At 51.1% G+C, this 25,177-nt stretch overlaps 1 protein-coding gene across 1 annotated transcript; it reads left to right on the forward strand.

The window, feature by feature from the left end:
• The first annotated feature begins 139 nt into the window (after window positions 1-139).
• Window positions 140-23,301, forward strand: IGFBP5 (insulin like growth factor binding protein 5). The gene is made up of 4 exons (XM_079310804.1): window positions 140-1,487; window positions 18,108-18,334; window positions 18,495-18,614; window positions 18,980-23,301. The coding sequence occupies exons 1-4, from the start codon at window positions 1,157-1,159 to the stop codon at window positions 19,109-19,111; spliced, it is 810 nt and encodes a 269-aa protein (XP_079166930.1). The 5' UTR covers window positions 140-1,156; the 3' UTR covers window positions 19,112-23,301.
• The last annotated feature ends 1,876 nt before the right edge of the window (window positions 23,302-25,177 follow it).

Raw genomic sequence — 25,177 nt, forward strand, 5'->3', positions numbered from 1 at the left:
CGCACCCCACCCCCACGGCCCGAGCGCGCACTGATAGGGCCCTCGCTGCTGGCACCTAGTCAAGCTGAGGTGTCATTGGGATCTCAAATTGCAGCGAGGGGCTGGCAGGCAGCCAGAGGCAGTCTATTTAAAAGACAGCCTGTTCTGCAGTATTCAGTCTCTTTAGAAACTTCTCCAGGGGAAAAGTGTTGGGAGATCTACAAAGTGGATTTTTTTCCTCTTTTTTTTTTCCTTTCCCCCTGATTCTTTACCGCTCCTCTGCCGACTTTGCAACAAAAAACTCCAACTTTGCAGAAAAACTTTTTTTTTTTTTTTTTTACTCTTTTGGTCTTGTTTTTTTTTTTTTCCTTTGCAAATCTTGGAAGAGGAAAGCGGGAGAGTTGAACAGAGCCGATCGAAACACAACTTTGCTTCATACCAAGCTTCCCAGCAGCTCGCTGCGCCGGGAGAGACTTTTCCTCCTGCAGAAGAAGAGGGAGGGGAATTTTGCATCCCCTCTTCCTAGTCCTGCGTTTTCTTTTTTTCTTTTTTTTTTCTTCTCCTCTTGACTGCTTTGATGCATTATTAGCAGAACACTGGTTTTCAAGGAACTTTGCTCCCTTCCCAACCTGCCTCCTCCCAGCCCTTTGGGAAGAGTGTGAGTGTGTGTGTGCGTGAGTGAGTGTGTGAAATCGCCGTCCCACCTCCCCAAACACCCCTGCTCCCCCCCGCCTCCCCCTGCAACCTGTAGGCTGTGCAACCCCTGCAGGCTTCGCTCCCTTTCCCCCTCCTTCCCTCCCTCTTCTTTGCGCTCCCGCGGATCGCGGTGCGAATTCCCTCTTTCGAGGCAAGAAAAAGCTGAAAGGAGAAACAGGGGGGGAAAAAGACAAAAAAAAAAAAAAAGGAAATCTAGACATCCCCCCTCTCCCAACGCCAAAAGAAAAGCAGGAGGGTCTCGCACCCCGAGAATAACCCCCAGAGTGGGGCGCCTGCAAGCAGGGGCTGCGCTTTCCTTTTTGAATTTTATTTTTTAAAAGCTCTTTATTGTTTTTAAATTTTTCTTCTTTTTTTTTTTTTTAATTTTTTTTTCCCTTGGCCCCCGAAGGGGCAAGCGGAAAGCCAGCGCCGCCCGCTGCCGGCAGCCCCCCGCGCCCCGTCCCGCAGCATCCCCGCCGCGATGCTGCTGCGGCTCCTGGTGCTGCTGGGCGCCTGCCCGGGGCTGTCGCGGTGCCTGGGCTCCTTCGTGCAGTGCGAGCCCTGCGATGCCAAGGCGCTGTCGCTGTGCCCGCCGCCGCCGCTGGGCTGCGAGCTGGTGAAGGAGCCGGGCTGCGGCTGCTGCCTCACCTGCGCCCTGCCCGCCGGGCAGCCCTGCGGCGTCTACACCGAGCGCTGTGCCCGCGGGCTGCGCTGCCTGCCGCGCCAGGGCGAGGAGAAGCCGCTGCACGCCCTGCTGCACGGCACCGCCGTCTGCCTCAGCGAGAAGAGCTACCGCGAGCAAGCCAAGGCCGGTGAGTGACCCCGACCCTCCAGCCGCAGCTCCCCCGGATGCTTATCCGCCTTGCCGGCTCCTTTTCCATCTTTCCGCCCGCTTTTCCCACCCCGCCGCCAGCTCCCTCGCTCGTTTTCCCTCGTTCCGGGTGCTCTTCCATGACCCTCCGCTTGCTTTTCCGTCTTTCCGGCTCCCTTTCCATCTTTCCGCTTGCTTTTCTGCTCCCTCCCACTGGCTGCTCTTCCCTGCCCCCGCCGCTGGTTTCCCATCCCGCCGGCTGCTTTTCCATCTTCCCAGGTGCTGTTCCGTGCCCCCACTTGCTTTGCCGCCTTCCCGACTACTTTTCCATCTTTCCGCCCGGTTTTCCATCTCCCCTCCCCCCCTCTCCCCCGCCGTGTGCTTTTTCGCCTTCCTGGCTCCTCCATTCCCCTCCACCACCAGCAGCTGCTTTTCCATCTTTGTGGCTACTTTTCTGCCTTTCTGCCTGACTTTACTCTTTCTCTCACACAATTACAGACCCTGGCTGCTGTTCCATCTTTCTATCTATTTCCCCGTTCTCTCTCCTCCCCACCCCCTCCACGAGCAACTTTTCCAAGCCCCCAGTTGCTTTTCCATCTTTTCTGTCTGCATCTCTACCACCACCACCACTTACTTCTCTGGCTGCTCTTTCACCCCCCTATTGCTTTTCCACCTTTCCATCTACTTTCACATCTTTCTAGCTGTTCTTCCACCCACACCTACAGTTGCTTTTCCATCTTTCTGGGTAGTTTCCCACCCCCCTAACTGTTCTTCCATGCCCCCTGCCACTTTTCCCATCCTTCCTTCCATCTGTGCTCTGGTCAAACCTCCTGTTGCATCATCTCACAGCCTCCCCCCACCCTGCCTTCCTTTATTGCCTCGTGAATGTCCCATCTCCAGCAGAAGGGTTTTCTTTCCCCATTTCCCAGATGCACCCTTTTAGCAGCTGCACCCCACTCCTTCCCCAGTTGCATCCTTTACATCTTTCCTGCATCCCTGTCTTCAACCCTCTCCCTGACAACTTTCTATCACCATATCCTCCACCTTGCTCTGGGGCCCGAGCTGATCTCTGCAGATTGAAGTACAGAGGAGAGCAGGGCATCTCCTTTCAACCAGCAGCCCTATTCCCAAAGTCCTCAGCCACCCCCAGGTTTGTTGCTCTGCCTCACACTTCCTCCTTGGAATCACTACAGCCTGCTCTTTCTGTCTGCCAGCTGCTGGGCATCTTTGTTGGGTGATGGGCTTTAGCTCAGGGAGATGAACAGAGCAGGTGCATTAGGGACAGGACATGCATTTATAAAACGTAATGGTGGTGTGGCTAACAACGGGCAAGAACAGGTTAAAAGCAAGCACGAAGGCAAGCACAGCAGCACCAGTGCAAGGCCAAGCTTCTGAAGTGTTTGCACCTTGCACGTGACAAAAGCATGAAAAAAAAGCACTCTTTCATTTTGACACTCATTTCACTCCCATCTCTGAATCCTGTAGCTCATGTGAGGACAGAGTCCCTATATTCCTCCAAATACATCTGTATTTCTGCCACGGTGTGAAGGGGAGGTAGGGAGGGTGTCTGTATGTCTGGGGGACCACTTGGCAAAAAAAAAAAAACAACCCAAACCAGAAACCCTCACTTTTCTTGGTCCACGAAACAGTCATTTCTACTTGTTAGCAAGTGTCTGCTTATACCCATGCAACGGGAATCCGTTTCTCCTTTCTAGCACCTAATAAATCGTGATGCTTTTATTATTTTTCCCCTTTGCTGCTTGCAGGCAGTGGTTGCGTTGCTACGCACCATCCTTCAGAGCAAAACCAAATTTCTGTGTGTAATAACTTCCCCCCTCCCTCGAATTACATCAGATGTCCAAACTCCCTTTAATCAGCCAGAAACAGCAAAGCTGAGCTTGGTTTTTGGAAGGGCAGCTGTAAGGGATGAGGGTTGGGAGCTGACCTGCACAGGGAGCAGAGGGTGAGGCCAGGGGCCACGTTCCTGCCGTGGAGCCCAGGAAGCTGAGCAGTAACCACTGTCAGCAGAGATAGGCAAAGGATCCCGGAGCACGTCATCCTGGTGTTTATTTACTCTGCACGTGTGTGTGCGTGGCCAGGGGCAGGCAGTGTGGTCAGGAAGGCAAAGCCCAGCAGCTGAAACCCAGCAGGAGAGCAGGGCTCATCCCTGCGCCTGTGTGAGGGTGCCCCATACTGACACCTGAAAAGTTTTGGCTTGAGTGTCCTTCCGTTTCACCTGCCTCACAATTCCCAAGTAAACTGCTCCTTTAGCAGGTGCTTTGTGTGAAAACTTTAGCCAGGTCCCTTGTAATTCCACTGCTTTTGATTTTCTTGGGATGGGGAATACCCTGTGGATGAACAAGGAGAGGGGCAGGAAAGCGGTGGCAGGTTTGTCGTGCAAACCAACCCCCTGGCACTACCTGCACTTCCAGTTTGGACTCCCCAAGTGCCGCAGGGGCCTCTTTTTGACAGGTTTTGTTCACAGACAGCAGATAAGCCTGGATGGGAAAGGCTGCTGCAAGAAGCCACAGGAGACCAGCAGGCTCCTCTTGAGATTTATGCAATTGCAAAAAAGAAATAAAAAATAAATCAGGAATTCCTGAGGATGGGGGGGGAGAAAGTCACTTGGCATTCGACTGGTAGCGTGTGAGAACAAAGTATATTTTTATAGGCATGTTTCTAAGCAACAGGGCAAGAAAAGAAATTAAGTTTGACTTGAACTTTCTGGCCTCTGCCAGCTTGGCCAGCAGCACAAGGACCGTGCACTGGGGAAGCTGGCCTGGCCCTCCCATCTATCAATGACCAAAATTGGCCCTGAGCTGCGAACCGCTGAGAAAAAAATCAGCACTCTGCAAAATAAACTATGTGACAGTGGTGAGGACTAGATCAAACTGAATTTCTATCTATTTCTGCCCTCATGCTGGCCAAGTTTAAAATTGCAGATGCTTTCCTCCTTATGGAAGGTAGGACTGCATTTGAGCAGCACTGCAAGAGCCAGAGCCTGGGAGCCCAGGCTTAGCTGTCCTGTAAGGGCAGGTGTCTTGCCCAGGGATGAGATGCTTGCAGGTACCATGCCTCAGTTTCCTCATATGTATGCTGGGCACAGTGGTACTGAGGAATCTTAGAGGTAATGAGCAGGATGTCCTCCTGGTTTGTTCAGACATGAAAGCAAGTGTGGGATTAAAGAGCCTTAGTATGATTTGTTTTAAGTAGATGGATATGTGGGTACTGACAGGATGGTCCCTGTAGTCCTTCCTCCCACAACAGTCAGACAGTGTCCTTTACTGAAAGCCAAACATCACGTCTGCAATTGACTGTTCCTGGTAAAAAAAACATGAATGAGCTTCATTTATGGCACAGGCTGCAGGATTCTGGGTTTTCTCTGTTTTGTTTAGGTTTCCTTTGAAATATACCACGTCTTTCCATTTTTCTCCCCTGTGCTCCTGCCAGACTTCCTCCTGCTGAGACAGCAAGGTCAGGCTGAGCACCAGGGAGCAGAGGGCACAGATTGGAGCCTGCTGCCCTAAAAAGGCACATGGAAAAACAAAGGTTGTCAAGTATTTCCTTCTCTCTCATTCCCGCTCTCTTTCTAGAAAGCGAGCAAGACTTGGCAAGTTTCCTCATGAAACCGTGAGCCAACGATAACCAGGAGGGGAAAGGGGGGAGGGTTTGCAGAATTAGCCCTAAGAAAATCATCTTTGCTGCGTCAGCTGAAAGGTGGAGGAGGAGGAGTGCTGCCGAACCCAAATTTCCTGCAGCTTGTGTTTGGTGCTGTCCTTTGCTGCTCCCCAACATATTTCCCCCCACCCCATTCTCCCTTCCCGTACATTTGGGGGTGCTTCAGGGGTGAGCAGAGGGGATGTGGCAAGGCAGGTGGGCAGCTCTGTGCCGAGGTCCGGGGTGAGGGTGGGGTTAGGGCAGGGGTCAGGGGAGCAGGGCACATGTCACCCCGGCAGGGACCCGGCAGGTGCGAGCCGCAGGTCCATTGTGCAAAGCAGCTCCAGGCTCTCAAGGTGAAAGCTAGTATCAACAGGCCTGCAAAACCTCAGACACAAAACAGGAAAATCTCCATTTTTCTTTTGATCTGGAGTTTCAATAACAATATATTTAAAAAAAAAAAAAAAAAAAAAAAAGAAGAGAGAGAGAGCGAGAGAGTGAAATCCATCAGGTGCCAGCAAGAGAGCTGGGTTTCTGCGGTGTGTGTGTGTACGGGGGAGGAAGGGATGGGGTGGTTCAAACAGGAAAGGAGGGGCCTTGGCTGGAAGGATTTTTCGGCAGCCTGGTTTCTAAGGAAGGAGAGAGAATATTAAGTAGCTGATCCAAATGAAATTCCTGCCGAGTGCCAGGAGAGTTCACCGGAGAAAAGACGTGGCTCTGTGCGTGCGTGCGTGCATGAGTGATAGAGCTGGCCCCGAGCTTCCCCAGCCCGGGACGCGCTCCAGGGCAGGGCAGGGACCCCCTCCTGAGCCTGCACCGCCGCTGCTCTCACACAGAGCCTCTGCAAACCTGAGGGATGCTGGGGAAGCCACTGTGCCTCCTTGTGTCATACTTCAGCAGCAGCAGCAGCAGCATCCCGAGCCCAGATGACGGTCGCGGCTTTGGCGCGTCAGTGACACCAGCAGTCATGTGCGACTGGAAGCGCTTGCTCGACTGCGGGGTGTCCCCTCAGGCTTGACAAAAGGGGGTAGGAAACACTGGGTACCTCCTGTGCCAGCTTCTTGACATCCGCCAGTGTCTTGTGCCGCTCGGTTTGTCACACGTGTCGGGCAGGGCAGAGGCGGAGGAGGAGGAGGAGAGGCGGCGGCCGGCCCGCAGCGCGGTGCTCTGCTTCCTCCTAACGACCGCTGCGGGCTCTGCTCCCCGCGCCCGCACAGCGGCTGCGGGAGCGCTTCCAAAACTCGCCGTGCAAACCCAAAATCCTGGGAGCAGCCTGGCAGGGGTGGCGGGAACCTCAGTCCCTCCGGGGCTTGCCGTCCTCCTCTCAGCTGGGCAGATAAAAGCGCTCATGGCACGGCAAATCCTGCCCCTCTGTTTCTCTGTTTGTTTGGTTTTTTGGATTTTTTGTTTTGTTTTGTTTTTTGGTTTTTGACCCAAGCACTTAGTAGTGCAAATTCAAGGCCAGACATAAGTGGAGGATGTGGCTGGAACACCTGCCCCTCGATGTGGGTTGCAGAGCCAGGATTAATATGCACAGGGAAGATATGCGTGTGAGCATATGCACACATGTACCCGTGTTCACACGCCCACGCACGCCTGCATAAACATTTAATGTGTGCAAGCACACACAGGGAGCATTCTTGTCTCTGGAGGCAGAATGGTTTCCAGGCAGCACACACAAACCTCTCTTAGATGCAGGGGTTCTGGTTGTGACTGGCACATCATATTTTGCCATGAAGATCAGATGCTGGCATACAGATCAGCTTACCCTGTCCTCCCACTGAGGGCTCAGAAATGAGATGCACCAGGTGAGCATATCAAACAATGGGAGGTGAGGAAGGAGATAGATGCAATATCTATCCTCCTCTCAGCCAGCTGTGTGGATGTAAACTCATCCCTGTGCTTGGAGGTGGCTTGTGTTTTCTGGCTAGACTAAGATAATACACTGGGAGATTTCTTGAGGGCAGATTTTCCCATGTCAAGCAAGCAAATTCTCCACAGCGAAGGTGTGAAGTTGTGACTTGCAAAGGACAGCTGGTCCTGCTGCCAGGGCACCAGTGCCCGGTGTTGTAGGTGAAAGGAGATGGTTCCAGGGGCACCATCTGCAATCCTGCAAACTTCTCCATGCCCAGGCAGCAACAACTGGCCTTCAGGAAGGTGTGAAAGAAGAATTGGATTGGGGAAAGATGGCATGTTTGCTGGAATGTAGCAGCTGAGGGCAGGAGAAAGAGCATCCAGCACTGAGCAGAGGAAGCTGCAGGACCCAATGCCATGATTCATGCAGAGGACAGAGATGATCCAAAGATCATCTTTGGCCTGTGTGAACTCACTGGCAGCCAGCCTGATAACCACCTAGTCATTTATAAGTTTTTTTACAGAGGAAAAGTAGATATTATCTGTTCATCATCAGCACAGGAATAGTCAAAAGTACGAGGAGGCTGTGCTGGTGAGAAGGAGAGGGATACCTGACCCCCCATGCTGGAATCCCCTAAGACCTGGCCCACTGGGTCCAGTGAGCATGAGCCTGCACACTGGGTGTCCCCAGGGCAATACATGGGGCAAGGACATGGAGTGGGGCAGCAGCTGTGCCAGCTCCTGGATCCCAGGGCTGCCCATTTAAGATCACTGGGCATGGTTCACAATTCATGCCTCAGGTCATCCTGGAGGGGTCCAGATGGTGACATCCCCCATCCTGGCACCACTCAACCCCCACAAGACACTGTGCTCCTTCAGCTGTGTATCCAAGGCAACTCTCAGCAAGATGTTGTTTTTGAGGTGGCTCTTTGATGCTTGTGATCTGAGAGGACCCCTTAGTGTTCATGTCAATCCACTGCTTGAAGTTAATCCCAGCAGGAGCCAGCATAATGTGTTTGCAGAAATTTGGGACTCTCGGTGATTTGATGTGAGCAAATTTGCTCTCAAGGAATCCATTTCTCAGCATGTTTTGGTAAATCTTCTGTCTATGATGATTCCAGGATGAGTGTGAGAGGCTCTGGTCAACAGATTAAACTTTGAGGAGGCATATTAAATTTATTCTTGTGAGGTCAGTGGGCATTTCTGGTGTGAGATGCACAAGACCTTGCTCTTGCTATTGCCCTTATTCTCCAGACCTCTCTGATATTCCCATCATTTTTTATTGTAACTCCACCCCGGTGGTACTGTCTCTTCCATGCAGAATGTGGGAGTGGGGGGGTCAGTATCTCCCACAGCAAACTGGCACACTGTTCCCTGTTAGCCTGGCAGGCTTTGATCCTGCAGGATGCTGAGCACCTTTCCTCTAGGGCCAGAAAATCAAAGGCTTTTGGGCACCTCTCCCCTCAATGGGAACCAGCTGCCTCAGTCCTCGAAGGACTGTGGGGCCAAAGCAAAGGCTGCTGGCTCTGGCAGAGTTGGAGAGCTCTTTGCAGCTTTGAGCCTCGAGGGCTGTTGTTGCAGTTTGGTTTGTTTGCTTGTTGGATGGACACAGCTGGCTTGATGATGGAGATAATTGTTATGTTGATGGAGATGACTTGTCTGGTTGCTATTTAAGGGCAAGAAAGTAATCCTGACAGATACTTAGGGAAATGATTGCCTAGATAAACAGAAGAAGGAATGTTTCTTAAAGGTAACTTTGGGGGCACAGTTGGCCAAGATGCATAATTCTTTTTTGTAGAAAAACAGTAGAAATATTTTATTTTTCCAAATACAGATGGGATTCATCAGAGGACAATTAAATCAACAGAGCCATTTATTATTCATGCTTAAGAAATCAGATGTTATGTGTTAGACTAATGATGAAAATCTGTAATTAAATAAGTCAGTAAAAACTATGGAACCTGGCATTCACTTCCTAATTTAAAGGAGATGCTGGAAAGGAAGAAAAGTTTTCTAGGGAAGAATTGCACATCTTACACCTGTCCAGCTGTCAGTTATGCTGCCACAGATATATACATATCTTCAGATATTTTATCTAAATACAAAGTGACATACAGTCATTGCTCTTACTTGTGCATCCTTCTTTCCTGGTGAAATAGTAGATGTGGGTGAAATTTTACTGCATCATTTCATAACCATTTCAGTGGCCAGTTATTTGGTTTTGCAAAAGCAGCAGTGGCCTGAGGTTGCAGGAGAAACAACAAAGTGCAGAAAGGATTTTATCATTCCAGAAAGGCTCCAGACCTGTGGCAAGGGGTGGTCAGTTGTCTTTCATGGAATTTTAGACCCCAAAATGGAGGTCTGTGCCCTTTTCTCCATCAAGAGATCCACAGGGATTTTTCAACATTCCAAAGCCTTTAGTCCATTGTGTTGGACTAAAAGAAATTGCTAATGTATGCAGTGGTACAGAGTGGAATGAGAGGGGCAAGAGTCATCCATTAGGATCAAGCTTGGGCAAATTTCTCCTTATCAATATTGTGTGAGTGTGAATGTGATCACTTTTTTGTGATCCTACTTAGGTGTACTCAGAGATTAAATAACATCCAGGCCTACTGCAGGCAAAGGCTTTCTGAGAGAAGGAGCCATTAAGAAAGGAGTCCTGAGGGCAGAGGTTGGAAATTCAATCCCTCAGAGGTGGTAATAGTCAGCATGGACAGTACATGTGATGATGTGTCATTGGTGCTGACACAGAGATGAGCAATGGATGATCTCACACAGCTTTTACATCTGGTTTAAGGCAAAACTGGGAAAGTGAGGCTGAAGGCCTAGAAGTGAATCCAGGCTACGCTGGAGTTTGCAATCACAGCTGCACGCCTGAAATACTTTTGGTGTTGTAACAGTTCTTGTCCAACACCTGGCACAGGTGCATCTCACACTCCACCTTGATGGGCCTTTTCCTCTCTCTTTGTTGCAAGCAAGGGCTTTGGCTTTCTTGGCTCTTGCAGCTCCTGACTGCTGTTGAGGCCAACAGAGACTCTCAGTAACTATCTCTGGGGACATATCTTAGGATGGAGACCACCAACTTCTGGCAGGAATGTTTCCTGGATTCAGTCCCATTACAGCAGTTGTTAAAACTTCTGCTCAACGTGAAACAAAATCAGATTCAGAACCCTGTCCACCTTCATCCATAAATAGGCCAGAGAGCTTAGTGTCTGCATAACCTGTAGTGTCTGCATTTTTGGTAGGACACCCTTTTCTCATTATCCTCTCCTTTAATATATGATTTTCCTCTCAATTTCATACTGCTCCTAAGGTAAAAAGCTACAATATCCACACTGACATCCCAGCTCTTGATAGCCACCAGCAGCTCTTTTTTGGTTATGGGCCAGCTTCTAAGGCCTTCTTAGCACCTGACTCTACTATGATTTGTAATACTTGGGTTTCAGAAACCAAAACAGCATCAGCATCTTGGCAGCACCTGCTTTTAAGTCCAGGTTTCTTGATATCTCATGTATATTGATACCACTCAGGTCTAAAACCTGAGTTTTAAAGACAAGCCCCATTTAGAAAACTCCTTCTCCCTAGTTAAACTTCTTCCACTGCTGATATTGAGCTACCTGCATCCAAAAAGTTCCCCTGCCTGGTTCTTCTTCGTGCAATAATGACAGTCAGACAGTTGATGGACACTTTTAGGGTTCCAACCCATCACACCTCCTTCATTTCTGCGGGCACAGAAAGATGTTTTCTGAGTCATCCCTGGTGGCCAGATGATCAAACAATCTTCTGTTTTCATTCAGAAAACCTTAAAGCATGTGTGTTCTCATCTTTTTGTCACAAATGTTTACCATGCTGGTAAACAATCCAATGATGCCTTTCAGGAGCTAATCCAGATTTTCCTCACCCTTTGTGTCAGTTAGGCAGAGACTGTCATGCAGTCTTCTCTGAGTTTTCCTTTTTTAATCTCTTCTGCTCTTAGTTTCTTGGCAGCTTGGTATGGGTTTGCCTCCTTTATTGCAACCAGTGAAATCAGCCACTAGGGTGGATTTATTGGAAAAGATATGAGACTAAGAAAGGTTGAATTACTTCATCCTTTCCAGGAAGGAAGAATATGTCTTGGTCACTCTGATATTGAAAGATGATTTATTTAGATTTCTGTGGGTCATAACTCAGCTCTCAGCTTCTTCTGCAGTTTCAGCATATGGAATGGGGAACATCTGCAGTCTCCAGATGATGTGAAGGAAATATGTTTTATCTTCCTATCATCAGTGCATCAGCAACAGGAGCTTCTTGATATAAATCTAGTCCTCCACTACTTCCTTCCCCTCCACCTGCCAATTCAGTTCTGTGGAAGATGACTTTGTTCAGGAAATGTCAGGCTGATATAAGCAGATATCTAGCAACAGAGTGCCTGCAATTTTGCAAGATGGTGCACATCAGCATCATTTAATTGAAATGGATGGATGTTTGTTCATCATCTTACCAGAGGGTGAAACTCTGGAAAATTTCCAGTTCTTTTATTGATTAGACATGTTGGGTTCTCTCTTGGACAGAAATCATTGCTATGAGAACCCAGAGTATCTGGCTATGCTGCCTGTTGACTCAGATCCTCACCTGGCCTTGGTGTGTCTTGTGTGTGCATTGCAGACTCCCACACCTGCACAGAGAACTGATTGTAAACAGATTTGGGACATCCTTGGAAGGAGACAAAGACAACACCTTCTGTTCAGGCAGAGTTTTTATTTTTGCATCTCAAGGCAGCACCAGCCTAACACATCAGCTGGTGCCCAAGCTTGGCTCTTCCAGCAGAGCATGGGTGCTTGGAGACTGCTGAACTAACAGCTAGCAGTGTGTAGGGAAGGAGCTTCCTTCATGAAGCTTCCCATATTCTAACCTGCTTTTCTCCTTGCTCTACAGAGTTGCTCTCACAGTTTAATTTTGTGACTGCAGTAAGGAAGAGCAACCGAGGAAAGTACCATCTGGCACATAGCAACACAGATACTTCCTTAAGCTTCCAGTTCCCATAGCTGCACCTCTCCCACCTCCATGGCATTTGCTGGCACTGCGAAGTCGTGCTGACCCAGAGATCCACTCCTACAGATAGGTCCTGCACTTCCAGAGCAGACCAAAAGCTGAGCTGGCTCCCTTGAGAGCTCCTTTCCCACATGCTGAGCTGCATTTCTCCCCCATCCAGCTCTGTATGAGGACACCGAGGTCATCAGGATGATGATCTCCCTTTCCCATGAATCCTGTGTGAACCTGGGGGCAGCCCAAGCACCTGATATTCACGCTCTGCAGGTGAGCCGTGGCTGATACAGCAGAATCTGCATCCGCAGGTTTCTGCTGAGGAGACATTAATCACCTGAGAAAGAGCTGGTCTTCCAGGCTAGTTCAGCAAAGACCAAACAATAACTTAAAAAAAAAAAAAAAAGGCCACAGAATAGCACATCTCTCTGCCATCAGTGCCTGTTATCTGAGGTTCTTCAGGTGCTCCTGAGCTGTTCCCATGGATCCTCCTTGGCTCTTGGCTTAATAAAATGGAGATAAGTCCTAACTTTCCAAGCCAACTCTCTGGATGCTTTTCCATCTCTTCTCTGACCTTGGCCTTACTGATCCATATCCCTCCCTTAAAAGGTGTCTCAGTGGAGCAAGGGAGTGAGGTCTCATCAATTTTCTCCATGTTGTCACAGGGGTATAAGATACTGGAATACCCTGGAGCCCCTCTTCCAAAAGCTTGTGTGGCTTTTGAACCATGGACTGATTGGATTCTGATCATCTGTCTTTAGTAGGTGTCTGGGTGTGGTGGGGCAGATTGGGTGTTTCTGGGAGCACTTCACAGTGCTTTGACTGCTAAAGACTTCCTTCCACGCTCTGCAAATCACAAAAATGTTTTGCTGCCTTTGGCAGCTGTTGAAGTTCCTAATTCCCAGGGAAGGAAATAGGTTCTGTGTTTTCTTACTACTGCTTCTGTGTCTGCAAAACAGCTTGACCCATGGGAACTACATCACAGACTGCAAGGGGACCAAGACTTAAGAGGTGGTAGGAGTTACCTTTGTTAACTTCAGAACTTTGGAGACCTAAGTGTGATAATTGGAGTCACAGGAGAAGAGACTGGACTTTCGCTCCACCCTGAAATCATTACCCAAGCCAAATGATGGGGCTGGTCACAATTTGGAGGGTGCAGCATCTCTGCAATGACTTACACATGGAGTTTGGCCATCCAGAACACCTCAGCGTTAGCATTTGGGTGTTATGTGACATAGATTTAAGTGTCTGTTGCACATTGCTGAGACTTGTGGGAGGTGGGGTGGCAGTCCCAGCAGGGCTGCTGTTATTCTGTCCTTAGTGTGTGGTGTCTCCTCTGAGCCTCTCATCACCTGCAAGCATTACCAGCATGCTCGCTTGCCAGTCCCTACCGGACAGACTGCACCGGCCTGGTGCCAAGACCCCACCAAAGCACAAAAGTTCGTTCAGAGTCCAAGGCACACTGCAGCTGGCTCTCCAGCAGACAACACCCTGGGCTAGTGGAGGGACTGGCTGCAGCCTCCATCACTGGCTGCTCTGCCTCCAGTGGGTGCCAGATGGCCTGGGGCTGGGCGGCTGCCTGAGCTCACTGCCTGACCTCACCAGGGCGGTGGTCTCAGCAGTGACCCCAGCCAGGCACAGCGCCTGGGCCGCTCCACTGACCACCCCAGCAGGGCTGGGGCAGGTCACACTGTGCAGGGGGCTGTGCTGCTCCCCTGACCACCCCAGCAGGGCTGGGGCAGGTCACACTGTGCAGGGGGCTGTGCTGCTCCCCTGACCACCCCAGCAGGGCTGGGGCAGGTCACACTGTGCTGGGGGTTGTGCTGCTCCCCTGACCACCCCAGCAGGGCTGGGGCAGGTCACACTGTGCTGGGGGCTGCGCTGCTCCCCGACCACCCCAGCAGGGCTGGGGCAGGTCACACCGTGCTGGGGGCTGTGCTGCTCCCCAACCACCCCAGCAGGGCTGGAGCCGGTCACACCGTGCTGGGGGCTGTGCCTGGGACGGCAAGGGGAGCGAGCTGTTCTTCATTAGGCGGGTGAAAGCTCAGTCTGGTGGCCTCTGGGGAGCTCAGGAATGCTTTTGCTAGTTCTACTCTCCAGCTGCCAAAGGGTGCGAGATGAGATGACTCTCCTCTCTTTACAGCCCTTCTCTGCCTGCATCATCCCTTCCCTGCCTGCATCTTGAGAATGCAAACACAGTAGCTGTCTCTGTGTGCTGACTAGGAAGGAGGAATTTTTATTTTCTCATCATGGCCACAGGTGCAAGTCTAGGTCAGGGAGGAATTTGCCTGCCCGTACCAGGAAGTTTTGGTGTAGGTCAAGTATGTCCCCTTCTCTGGAGTGGTAATAAATGGGAAGGGCAGCTGGGGAAAATACTCAAGGTTTTTAGCAGCCAGGTACCTAAGAACAGGATTTCTGTGTAAGCCCCATATGCAATGACTCTGAACAGCCATGGCTGAGTTTGGGGCAGAGGAAGGACTAGGCAAATTCTCAAAGTCTCCACAAATGACATTTGTGTTTTTCCTGTGCTAAAGGTTTAACTGAGATCCCCATTAAGTCTTTCTCCAACACCTTCCTGCTTAAGTGGTGTATTGTGTGAGTGCCTATGATGTAAATAGTAATGATCATGATAATAATCAAGAGGGCTGTTCAGCAGGGTTGTTCTGTGGTTGTGCCTGTAGTTCTTAGGTGCATGTGGCTTTTGGGGGTGGTGTTGGACAGGACAGCAAGTTCTCTTGCAGTGGGCTGTGGCTGTAACGAGCACGGTTCATTAGGAGCAGCGGTCAATAGATTCTTTCTGCCAGAAACCAATGAAAATGTGTTACAAAAAATTCGAGCCTCCCAGCCATTTGGAAGAAGTTTTGTGCTGCACTCTGTACTGTCAGCAGGAAGGGATGCAGTGTTCCACACATTCCACTCCCCCATGTGAATGCACTCACCACCTTATTGGCACCTCACATGGGTCCAAAGCATCTGAAGCCCAGGAGCACCAGGCTGGGTTTTGATGCGGGGCAGATTGAGGTGTAGTCTGCTCTGGGTGGTATCTCTTAAGGACAGCAGGCAGCCAGACAGGAGCAATTTGTGGCTTCCCAGAAACAGTGCCTGGTATTTTGCTACTCCCCTTCCCTTCTGCAGAGAGCAGTTGGAAATGGTTTCTGTTAGGGAGCTTCCTCTGGCTAGCCTGGAGTGGGGAGAAGACACTATGCCTCAGCCCAGGGCACAGGACAGCCTGTGCTCTGCTGTGGGTATTTTCGGCTTCCCAGGGCTCATGGATTAGACATCAACAGCACAGTCCTTTTGGCCTGGCCTGGTCAGGAGCCTTTCTAGATGTTTACCCCTCTTTCCCTGGGCAACAGTGGATCAGACTAGACATGAAGCCATGGGGTGGCTCTGAGTTTGTTAAAATTTGCTTATTAGAAAAAGGGTTTGCATCAGCCTTGTTGTTGAAGGAAATTAGGCTATAAAAAACTTCAGAGGATTGGAGGAAAGGGATCCCTTCAAGGCATCCGTGGAGTTATCACTGGGATATAAAGACCCAAATTAGACACCACTGCTGAGTCACAGATGAAGGAGTCCCATCACTTCTATGCCATGCTGCATGACATCCCAAGTGTATGTTCCCACTTGAGGGGGAACACACGCCAGGGAGAGTGAAGGGGGTCAGTTCCAGGTCCTTTTTCAGCCCTGAAGAAAGCACTGGACTCAGGTTGGGATCTGGGCAGCTTATAGTGCACATCAGTTGTCTGCAAGACACAAGGCTTCTGTGGCTCCCGGTTATTCTTGCTGAAAGGACTCCACGTTAGTCCCCAGCTCACTCTGGCTTGCTGGCAGCTTGCAGGGAGAGGAAGGATAAGGTGATTTCAAGAGGGTAAAGCTGCTGATCATGTGAGCAGTCTGAGCTTCTGCAAACGCCCCATTGCATGGTGAGTCCTGGGGACTGGACACCCTGTACTGTTATTCTGACTGAATCCTCACTGCCTTGTATCCTTTATTTGTTATTTATTTGTTAGGATTGCCCTAAGAAGCTGTGCCTCACTTATTTGTTATTGCGGAGGTAATGAGCTGTGCCCCTCCTGTGTTACTGGGGGGTTGCCAGCACCAGAGTGAAACTTCCCTCCTCTTATTACTGTAGGGCAGCCCAGGGCATCCCATAGTCTGGCAGCACATTCTCCAGCCCTGGATGTGGGTGCCAGAGGGGATTCCTGGGACAGAACACAGCGTGTTCCACTTCCATAAGAAGGGTTTAGTCACTGCAGATGCCTCTGTTCTTTTTCAGACCTTGAGATGCTAGAATATCTTTTGAGGCAAAGGATGTACTTCAGCTGCACCTTGTATTGTTTCATTCTCTGGGAATTAATTCCCAATTTACTCAATTTCTTCTCTATCCCCTGTCTGTAATCCTCTTAAAGCCCTGATCTGTGCAGGAAGTTGAGTCCTGTAGCAAGGAATAAATCCCAAGCATGTGAGCATCATTGGAAAAAATGGCAAAATTATGCCATCCTGGGAAGCCACATGAATTGTTTATGTTTATGTTTATGTTGCTTTTGGCAGTTAGGAGAGTGTTGAGTTGGAGATGCTGATCCTATGTTGTTCTTGTGGAAACAGAAAAAACAAAGGGCCACTTTGATAAATAAGTGGCCATGAGAAACTTTCAGTTTTTTGCTGGGAGAGTGCAAGGTCACCTTGGCAAGGAGGAATAGGAGACCCGTAGCTGTGGCTGGCCTGGGCACCCAGTGACCAGTCTATCAGCTCAGTCGCCTCCAGACCCCCCAGCTGAGGTGTGTGTGACAGTCTGGCGCTGCCATCTGCCACTGAGCCTCTCGTCTGTCCCCCCTGCTGGGCATCCTCAGGCATCCCTGGGCAGCAATGGCATCCTCTTCACCTTTCCTCCTCCTGGGGATGCATCTGGGCTCTAGGGAGCAGTCAGTCTGCAGAAAGAATCCCATTTGTCTTGTTGGGGGCGTATATCTGCTTTTATTTTAATCCTGAGCCTTTTTCCCTCCTGTAGGAGGGGATGAACTGGGTTCGCTGGCATAGAAATTGCAAGAGATGCTGTCCAGGGACAGATCTCAGCTACTCAAATGCTTTCCTTCTGCTGCATTGAGTTTCCTCGTGGTCACTTGCTGGACCCAGCACAAACTTTTCATCCCTATTACACAGCTGGAGACCCAGGGGTCAGGAGACCAGGAACCTCAAGGAGCTTTAAACTGTATTCAAATTTATTCAAGAAATAACCCTTTTTCGCTCTGATGTACAACTCTGATGGTTGTACATGTCAAAAGTCATCTAAGTTTAGACTGTCACCAGCTTGCTCCTATATATAATTGCTCAGGGCTCCTGACTGCATCCTGCAAGCAGAGGTTTTGCAGGGAGGAGGGGGTCTACAGGAAGATGGGTGCTGTGGACAGAACCTAAACATGGTTCCCTTTGCTGTCAGTCCCATCAGTAGCAGTCAGGCAGCATTACTTGGCAGTGTTACCCTTGGTTTTTCTGGCTGCTTGATGTGCCAGCAGGTGGGAGCTGGTTTGATTCCATGAGTGGGGCTGCAAGCTGGGGACCCTGGAGATCCCAGCATTTATCAGCCACATCTTTGGTAACACTCCTGAAGTGTCTGCCCAGACACGTGGTGGCTGTGCTGTGATTGACCTTGGCTTTGGAATTGTCTCATCTTCAAGCATTCCTGGCTTGTGCCCTTGCCTTCTCAAGGCAGGGTGAAGCATGAATTTTCACTAAATCCTCTCAGCATGGATAAACAAGGGCTTTTCTGCATCATTTATGTGTCACCTGGCCCTTCCTGGAGGTAGGATGACCCCTCACACTGGTCTTTTTCCACAAAAACAAACATTGGCCTTATATGTGGAAATGCATCCTAGACCTCTGACTCCTCCATGTCCTCTAGACATCTTCCTGTCCCGAGCTCAGAGGTCACACAAAAACCACACAGTGGGATAAAGCCAGGGCTGTAGGCAGAAGCTGGATTCCTTTGGTTATCTGTTTTCATCCTGCCTGGTGCAGAGATCTCCTCTGGGGTCGGGCAGGGGGCTCTCTGTGCAAAAGCAAGCCCCACTGATGGCCACTTCCCTTGCAGAGCGGGAGTCCCGGGAGCACGAGGAGCCCACCACATCGGAGATGACGGAGGAGACCTACCCGCCCAAGGCCTACCGGCCCAAGCACGGGCGCCTCTCCGAGCTCAAGGCTGAGGCCCTGAAGAAGGACCGCCGGAAGAAGATGACCCTGGCCAAGTTTGTGGGCATGGCTGAGAATACGGCTCACCCTCGCGTTGTCATCCCCGAGCTCCGGCAGGAGTTTGAGCTGGTGGGTGCCTTCATCTTCCCTCATGAGGCTTCCACGGGAAGGTGACTGCAGGAGGGCTTTTACCCCTGGGAAATGGGTACCGTGGGGGGCACCTGGGGGCTTTTGCAGCTGGAAGGTTCTGTGGGGTTCCCCTTCTCACATTTGATCTCCCTGCGTGCAGGGCCCATGCCGCAGGCACATGGAGGCGTCCCTGCAGGAGCTGAAGAGCAGCCAGCGCATGGTTCCCCGTGCTGTCCACCTGCCCAACTGCGACCGCAAGGGCTTCTACAAGAGGAAGCAGGTAAGATGCTCCCCGCCCAGGAAGGCTTGACACTGCCCCGGGTGGGAAGGATGGAGGCTTCTCCTTTGCTGGGTTAGTCGGGGTGCTGCTGCAAGAATCTCCAGACACATTTGGTGGTGGGTGGCCTTGCTGATGGCCCCAAGTGCCATCTGGCCTGAAGCAAGCATCCTGAAGGAGCTGGTGAGGGAGGGTGAAGAGTCAGAGAACCCTGGGCTGGGATGGCAGCAGGGACAGGGAGGTGCTGAAAGCAGAGAGCAAGAGCCAGACCTTACCATGGGGATTGCATTGCTGGTGGGAAAGGGGTGAGGCAACCACACAGTGTCTGGTGGCCAGCTCCTGATCTCTGCCCTTGGGTGTCTCCCCAGTGCAAGCCCTCCCGGGGCCGGAAGCGTGGGTTGTGCTGGTGTGTGGACAAGTATGGCATGAAGCTGCCGGGGACTGACTTCCTGAGCGGAGACCTGCAGTGCCACGCGTTCGACAGCAGCAATGTGGAGTGAAGCCGCGTCCCCTCCCTCCGCCCCATCACTATCTACCCAGACTCCCTTCCACCCTCCCCTCCGCACCTCCCCACGCCCCGGGACTCCGATTCCTTTCATCTCATGTAAGACGAAAAAAAGAAAGGAAAAGAAAAAAGAGAACGGAAAGAAAATGAAAAAAAACAGAAAGGGAAAGAAAGAAAGAATGGAGAGAAGTAAGGAAAGGAAAAGTAAAAAGAGAGAAAAGAAAGAAAAAAGAGAAAAGAGAAAAGAAAAAAGAAAATGAAAAAAGAGAAGAGAAAAGAAGAGAAAAGGAAAAACAGAGAAGAGAGAAAAATAAACCCTGAAGAAACTGAGGACTCGGAATCTACAACAGCCTTTTGACAACAAGGACTCAGCAAGGAAAGGATAGAGCCAGAGACAAACCAGCCATGGCCGCTCTGCCGTCCTGCAGCTCTCCCCAACGCTGCCTGCACCCCTCTGCCACAAGCAGAGGTCACCCTGATGTAGGAAGCTCTCCAAGTTGGTGATTTTCCAGTACGGGTTTTGGGCAGGTTAATTTTTATTTTTATATTGTTTTCGTGTTAGTTGTTTTCTGAAGGGTCTTGAGAGAAAACCTCGTGGCCACCCACGTTCCCCTTGCAGTCCTCCAGAGTGTCCTCCCCATGTTGCTGGGATTCACTTGAGTTGATTTTCACCTCAAATGACTGTCCCCTCTCCAGGCAGATTTCAGCAAGGGAGGAGACCAGGACTGTTTGTTTTGTGTCTGGAGATAAGGTGGGGAGGGAAACACAGATCCTGCAACAGCACAGATACCCTCAGAAAGTATCTGTGAACTTCAAAAAAAATCATCACAAAAGGAAATACAGCCTTTCCTGTCCAGTTCATCTTGATTGGAAGGTCAGAAATTTTCTTGGACAAGCAGGACTCTGACCTTTGTCCATCCAGGTGTGAAAGTGTTCGTCACCTGTGTGCACATGTGTGTGCATTGACGTGGCTTTCCCTCCTTGCAACACTTCATCTTTAAATCTGGAAGTTTCAATGTAATATGCAATTGGGGGATATGCTGCCCCTCCCAAAAACAAATAATAACCTGCTGGATTAAGCACAGAAGCAGAGTTACAGAGGAGCATCGGTGCCTGTGGAATCAGGGCCTCATCAACACTGAGGACTGCATCATTGCTCAGACTGAAATATCCCTACATGGGGACAGGGGAATCAGGGCCAAAACTCTTTACCACCCTTTGCCACCACAAAGATGACCAACTATGGAGGGTTTTTTTTAATTTTTTTTTTTTTTTACAGCCAAAAATGTGGTTTGCTCCAGGGGAAAAGAAAACCCCAAACCTTCACTTTGTTTCATCATGTTTTTTTAAGGCTGGTTTATAGCTTTCCCCGTGGGTAGGAAAATGCCAGTCTCCATCCTTTTGCATTGAGGATACTGCTCATGTTGCCATGGCTGATTCCCATCTTCCCTGCAGTAAGATCCTGTGATGGGCCCTTGCCTTCAGCCTGGGACCCAGCTCCTTGTCAAGTGACAGCAGCCACTGCACCATGGAGACCCACTGCCTTGGGCACGCTGGGACAGCCCTCGGCTGCCTGCCCAACTCATTTGTTGTTTTTAAGGTTTGCATTTGATTTTGGGACTCTTGCCTCTTGCTTATCCATGACAAGGGTCTCCACAATGTTGGTGCTGGGAGGAGATCCTGCAGCTAGCAGAAGAAATGAAAGGGAGCTGTGGGGTCTGTGTGCTGTGGTGGGGAAACACACCCGCTGGGAACCACATCCTACTGCCACAGCTGGAGCTGGCAGCCAGCACTGGCCAAAGGACACAGCTGATCTCAGGTGGAAGGTTCCTGAACCCCTAAATCCCTTTGAGCTTCCTGGACCTGGGCAGAGAAAAATGGAGGTCCACAGCACAACCGAGGCCCCGCCAGTGGGGATGGAACTAGGGGGATTCTGCACTAAGGGGTTCTGGTGAAGGTTTCTTGCCATCACAGGTTGGGAGCCCTCATAGCCTCCCATGAGATGACATTACTCCCCTAAGCACCCTGTGGGCCCCCACCAGGACATTGCTCTGATGGAGGGCTGGACTGGACACCTGCAGTTATTTCCCTCCAAGTGACAGTGGAGGCGTGTTTTGCCTATGGACTTACACAGAGACCCAGAGGAACACATTTCAGCCTGGGGACAAAGCACCTTCCCATGCTGAAAAGAAGGAAGTGTGCCACCAAATGCAGATCTGCCCCCAAAAAAGCCTGTTGGAGTGGGGTAACTACGTGTTGTTGGAGGGGAGCATGGTGGGGGCTGAGAGAAGAACCCCTCCAGGCTCTGCAAGGCTGATGGAGCAGGGTTGAGTTAACCAGAGTGGTCAGTCAATGCTGGGGTGCAAGAGGAGTGAAGAATGGGGTGAAGACAGCAGGAGGAGGAGGAGCTAACCCCAAGGGCCACTGGACACCATTGTTGATACTGTCTGCTTGCTGATCCCTGTGCAAAACCTCCTGATTGTCATAGGCCAGTACCACCTTTCCCAGGACCCTTCCTTCCTTCTCTCTTCCTCTTTCTCACTTTTTTGTTTGTTTGTTTTTTTGTTTGTTTCATTTTTTAATTTCCCAAAACTTGAAAGCCTTTGGCTGCAGAGAAAGGAGACATACCCCCAGGGTGAGATGGGAGCAGGCAGAGGGCAGCAGATCCCCACAGACCTTCCTTTTGGGGAGAATGCTTTTGCAGGGTGCGGGTTAGCTCACAGGACCCCACGGTGGTGCGACAATAAGGCCACCGCAAACACCGGGAAGGGGCCACAGGACAATGCTCTGTCCTCTCCCTACAAAACAGTCTGGGGCCTGTGAGCCCAGAGTACCAAAATCCATCCCACACAGCCTCCCCACGCCCCTGCACACCCCATGCTGGGAAGGCATTGCCTGTCCTGTCCCCACGAACCTGGGGGGAGAATGATGGACATTTGGGTTGCACCACCCTCATCCCCCAGATCACCTCGGCTCCCAGGATGGGGCACCAAGTGACCCCCCCAGCTATCCACTCCCTTAAGGATCCCTGGCAGGACGAGGCTGTTTACAGGCTGCACTAATATTTAGGACTCGAGTTGGAGCCTGGGTTGGGCTGGGAGTGAGAGAGACTTCAGGAGGGCTTGGTCACCCTCTGGGGTGGCAGTGATGAGGTGCTCCCATTCTCAGCACCCAGCAGCACACATCTGCATTAAGGATGAGAGAACCAGAAGGGGCAGATTTGGAAGCTGGGGAGGGTTGAGGCACAGCGGGAGACACTGGCAGTTTGTGCATCGGGGAATCGTGAGGCTCAGGGGTCTCTGGCTGCGGTATTTGCGCCAAGCCCTCGTTGGTATCTAGGATGCGAGCTGGGAAGGAGAGGACAAGGATGGCTCAGGACAGCCCTTCCACCACATCTGCCCCGGGAGCGGCGCTCAGTGCCTGGGCTACCTTGTCTGTACTGCAGTGGACTTTGAAAAACCACTAGTACAAGAGCATTTTGCACTATTTCTCCGCTCTCTCCCCCCTTCCCCTTTTCTCCACCTTCCCCATGAAAATTCTTCGCTGTTGGTTTTCTTTTTTCGTTTTGTTTCGTTTTGTTGTTGTTGTTGATTTTTTTTTTCCCCCCAAATGGAGCATTGTATATTTAAAGAACTGTCAGTTCACCTCGCTTCCAGACCGCTGTCCTGGCCCTGGCTAGGAGCCCTGCCTGCTGTGGCCCCTTCCCCAGCCCCACCAGCCGCCGCCACTGCCACCGGGACAGACGCCACCACGCACGTTACCCACCGTTGTAACACAGTTGTTAAAACACACCAGATTCCGAGTTTCCTGCCTGGTTTTTATCTTTAAGCAATACTCACTACACATTTTACGGTAGCTTTTTATAGCTTTACATACATACGGTAGCTCTGTTGTTTCGTTTTGGTTTTGTTGTTTTGTTTTTTTTTTTTTTTCCAGTAAACAAGAAATACTCATAATCTTACTGGTGGGAAAAAAAAAAAAAAAAAGCAGTTTGTGAAAAACTGACAATGGAAGAAGAGCTTAATGCTCTGTTTAGCATTTTGTACTTAAAAAAAAAATCTCACATTTTATTAAAAAGTGAAGATTGCTGTATACTATTTATTCAACTTATAATTTATGTTACTCTTTGATCTTTGTCTTTTCTCATGACAAAGCATTTATTTAATAAAGTTATGCATTCAGTTAGCTCGTGCCTGACCCTCGTGGAGCATCTGTATGCCACAGCCACAGCAGCCGCCCGTGTGGGGTCTCTTGGGGGTTCAGCCGGCTCCACAAGGGTGCTCAGGGAGCTACAGGGCATGGGGCAAAATGGTGGCGATGCTTTAGGGGAGCTTTTGATACTAGAGCAATCTGCTAGGTGACTGGTAAAAGGTGCAAGCTTAAGTTTACAGCGAGCAGAGTTACAGTTTGGGGGTTTTTTTTATTTATGTTTTTAGAATTTTCTTCGCATGGATGTGGCAGTGGGGCACAGCACACACATTCAATCAGCTTACCAGGGCACAGTACGCAGCAACCAGTGGCGTTAAGCGCCTAAATGCCATCTCAAACTGAGCTCCGCAGCTTGGGAGCAGGCGCTATTTGAGCCTCAGACCTCTTGGGGCCGCTGGAAGATTTGCCCCAATGTGCCGGTACCAGGAGCATCCCTGGAGATGCTCAGCCCAGCCAGGCCGTGGTCCTCAGACACTCTGGTAGCTCTTGGTGGCTCATCCCCGGTGCTGGATCTGCCATCACCCTTCATTCTCCCACTCCCCTCCATTCACCTGCCAGCATCACCCCCTGCGCCCAGAGCGGGGCGGGAGGCGAAATCATTCCCTTTGCCCCTGCACTGAGGACCATGGGTTGCCAGGGCTCTGCTAACAACGCACAGGGAGCTGGCACAGCCACCCTGACCCCGACGGACACTCTATCCCCCGATGGACACTCTATCCGCCGATGGACACCCCGGACACCCCACACGGCGCAGCCCGGCCCCTCAGCCGCACGGGGAGCCGCAGCCGCCACCAGGGGGCGCCACGCCCCGCGCGCGTTGCCCTCATGGCTCCGCGTTGCCCTCATGGCTCCGCGTTGCCCTCATGGCGCCGCGTTGCCCTCATGGCTCTGTGTTGCCCTCATGGCGCCGCGTTGCCCTCATGGCTCCGTGTTGCCCTCATGGCTCCGCGTTGCCCTCATGGAGCCGTGTTGCCCTCATGGCTCCGTGTTGCCCTCATGGCTCCGTGTTGCCCTCATGGCGCCGCGTTGCCCTCATGGCGCCGCGTTGCCCTCATGGCGCCGCATTGCCCTCATGGAGCTGTGTTGCCCTCATGGCTCCATGTTGCCCTCATGGCGCCGCGTTGCCCTCATGGAGCCGTGTTGCCCTCATGGCTCCGCGTTGCCCTCATGGAGCCGTGTTGCCCTCATGGCTCCGCGTTGCCCTCATGGCTCCGTGTTGCCCTCATGGCGCCGCGTTGCCCTCATGGAGCCGTGGACGGGCAGGGCCGCGGCGCTGCCGCTCCGGCCGCACAGCCCTGCATTGGGCTTTCCGCACAAAAATGCCCTGCTGCCTCCAGCTGCGGGCTAATAAATCAGACCCGTAGGGGCAGCTGGAGCTTTGCCCTCCCCTGCAGCCCCATGCACTCGCTGCCTCCTGTCCCCATACAGCTTTCTGGTGCTCCTCACCCCTGGCAAGCCCCTCAACGTGTGTGTCAGTCTGAAACTCATGGCAGGGGGTAGAACAGAAGGGCAAGAAGCCCAGTGGCTTTGCCTCCCTTTGGGGAGTCCAAAGGGAAACCACAGCCGCCACCTGGATGGAGGATGCTGGGCCAACAAAGAACCTCTCCTTCAATTGTAATTGAATGTAATGTGGGTTGGGTTTTTTTTATTTTTGTGATTAATTGCCTCTTTGTGATGCCCAAACACCAAGGTCTGCTGTCACACTCCCTTTGGCAGCACTCCTCACCTTGGGAGAAGGTGCAGGACCTCTCTCCACAGCCCCCTGAGTGGAGCAGCTCAGCCAAACTCTGGTCACACACAGAGCCTGTGCATACCACCCTGCACTCTTCAGCAGGTTCACAAAAACCCATGT

This window comes from Erithacus rubecula (genome assembly GCF_903797595.1).
Source record: "Erithacus rubecula genome assembly, chromosome: 8".
NCBI classification, from domain to species: Eukaryota; Metazoa; Chordata; class Aves; order Passeriformes; family Muscicapidae; genus Erithacus; species Erithacus rubecula.

What these genes read in the sequence shown, in the direction of transcription:
- IGFBP5 (XM_079310804.1), top strand. Translation starts at nt 1,157, where the DNA reads ATGCTGCTGCGGCTCCTGGTGCTGCTGGGCGCCTGCCCGGGGCTGTCG. An exon ending in CCGCGAGCAAGCCAAGGCCG is followed by an intron (nt 1,488 to 18,107) that starts GTGAGTGACCCC and finishes CTTCCCTTGCAG; the next exon opens with AGCGGGAGTCCCGGGAGCAC. An exon ending in GCTTCTACAAGAGGAAGCAG is followed by an intron (nt 18,615 to 18,979) that starts GTAAGATGCTCC and finishes GTGTCTCCCCAG; the next exon opens with TGCAAGCCCTCCCGGGGCCG.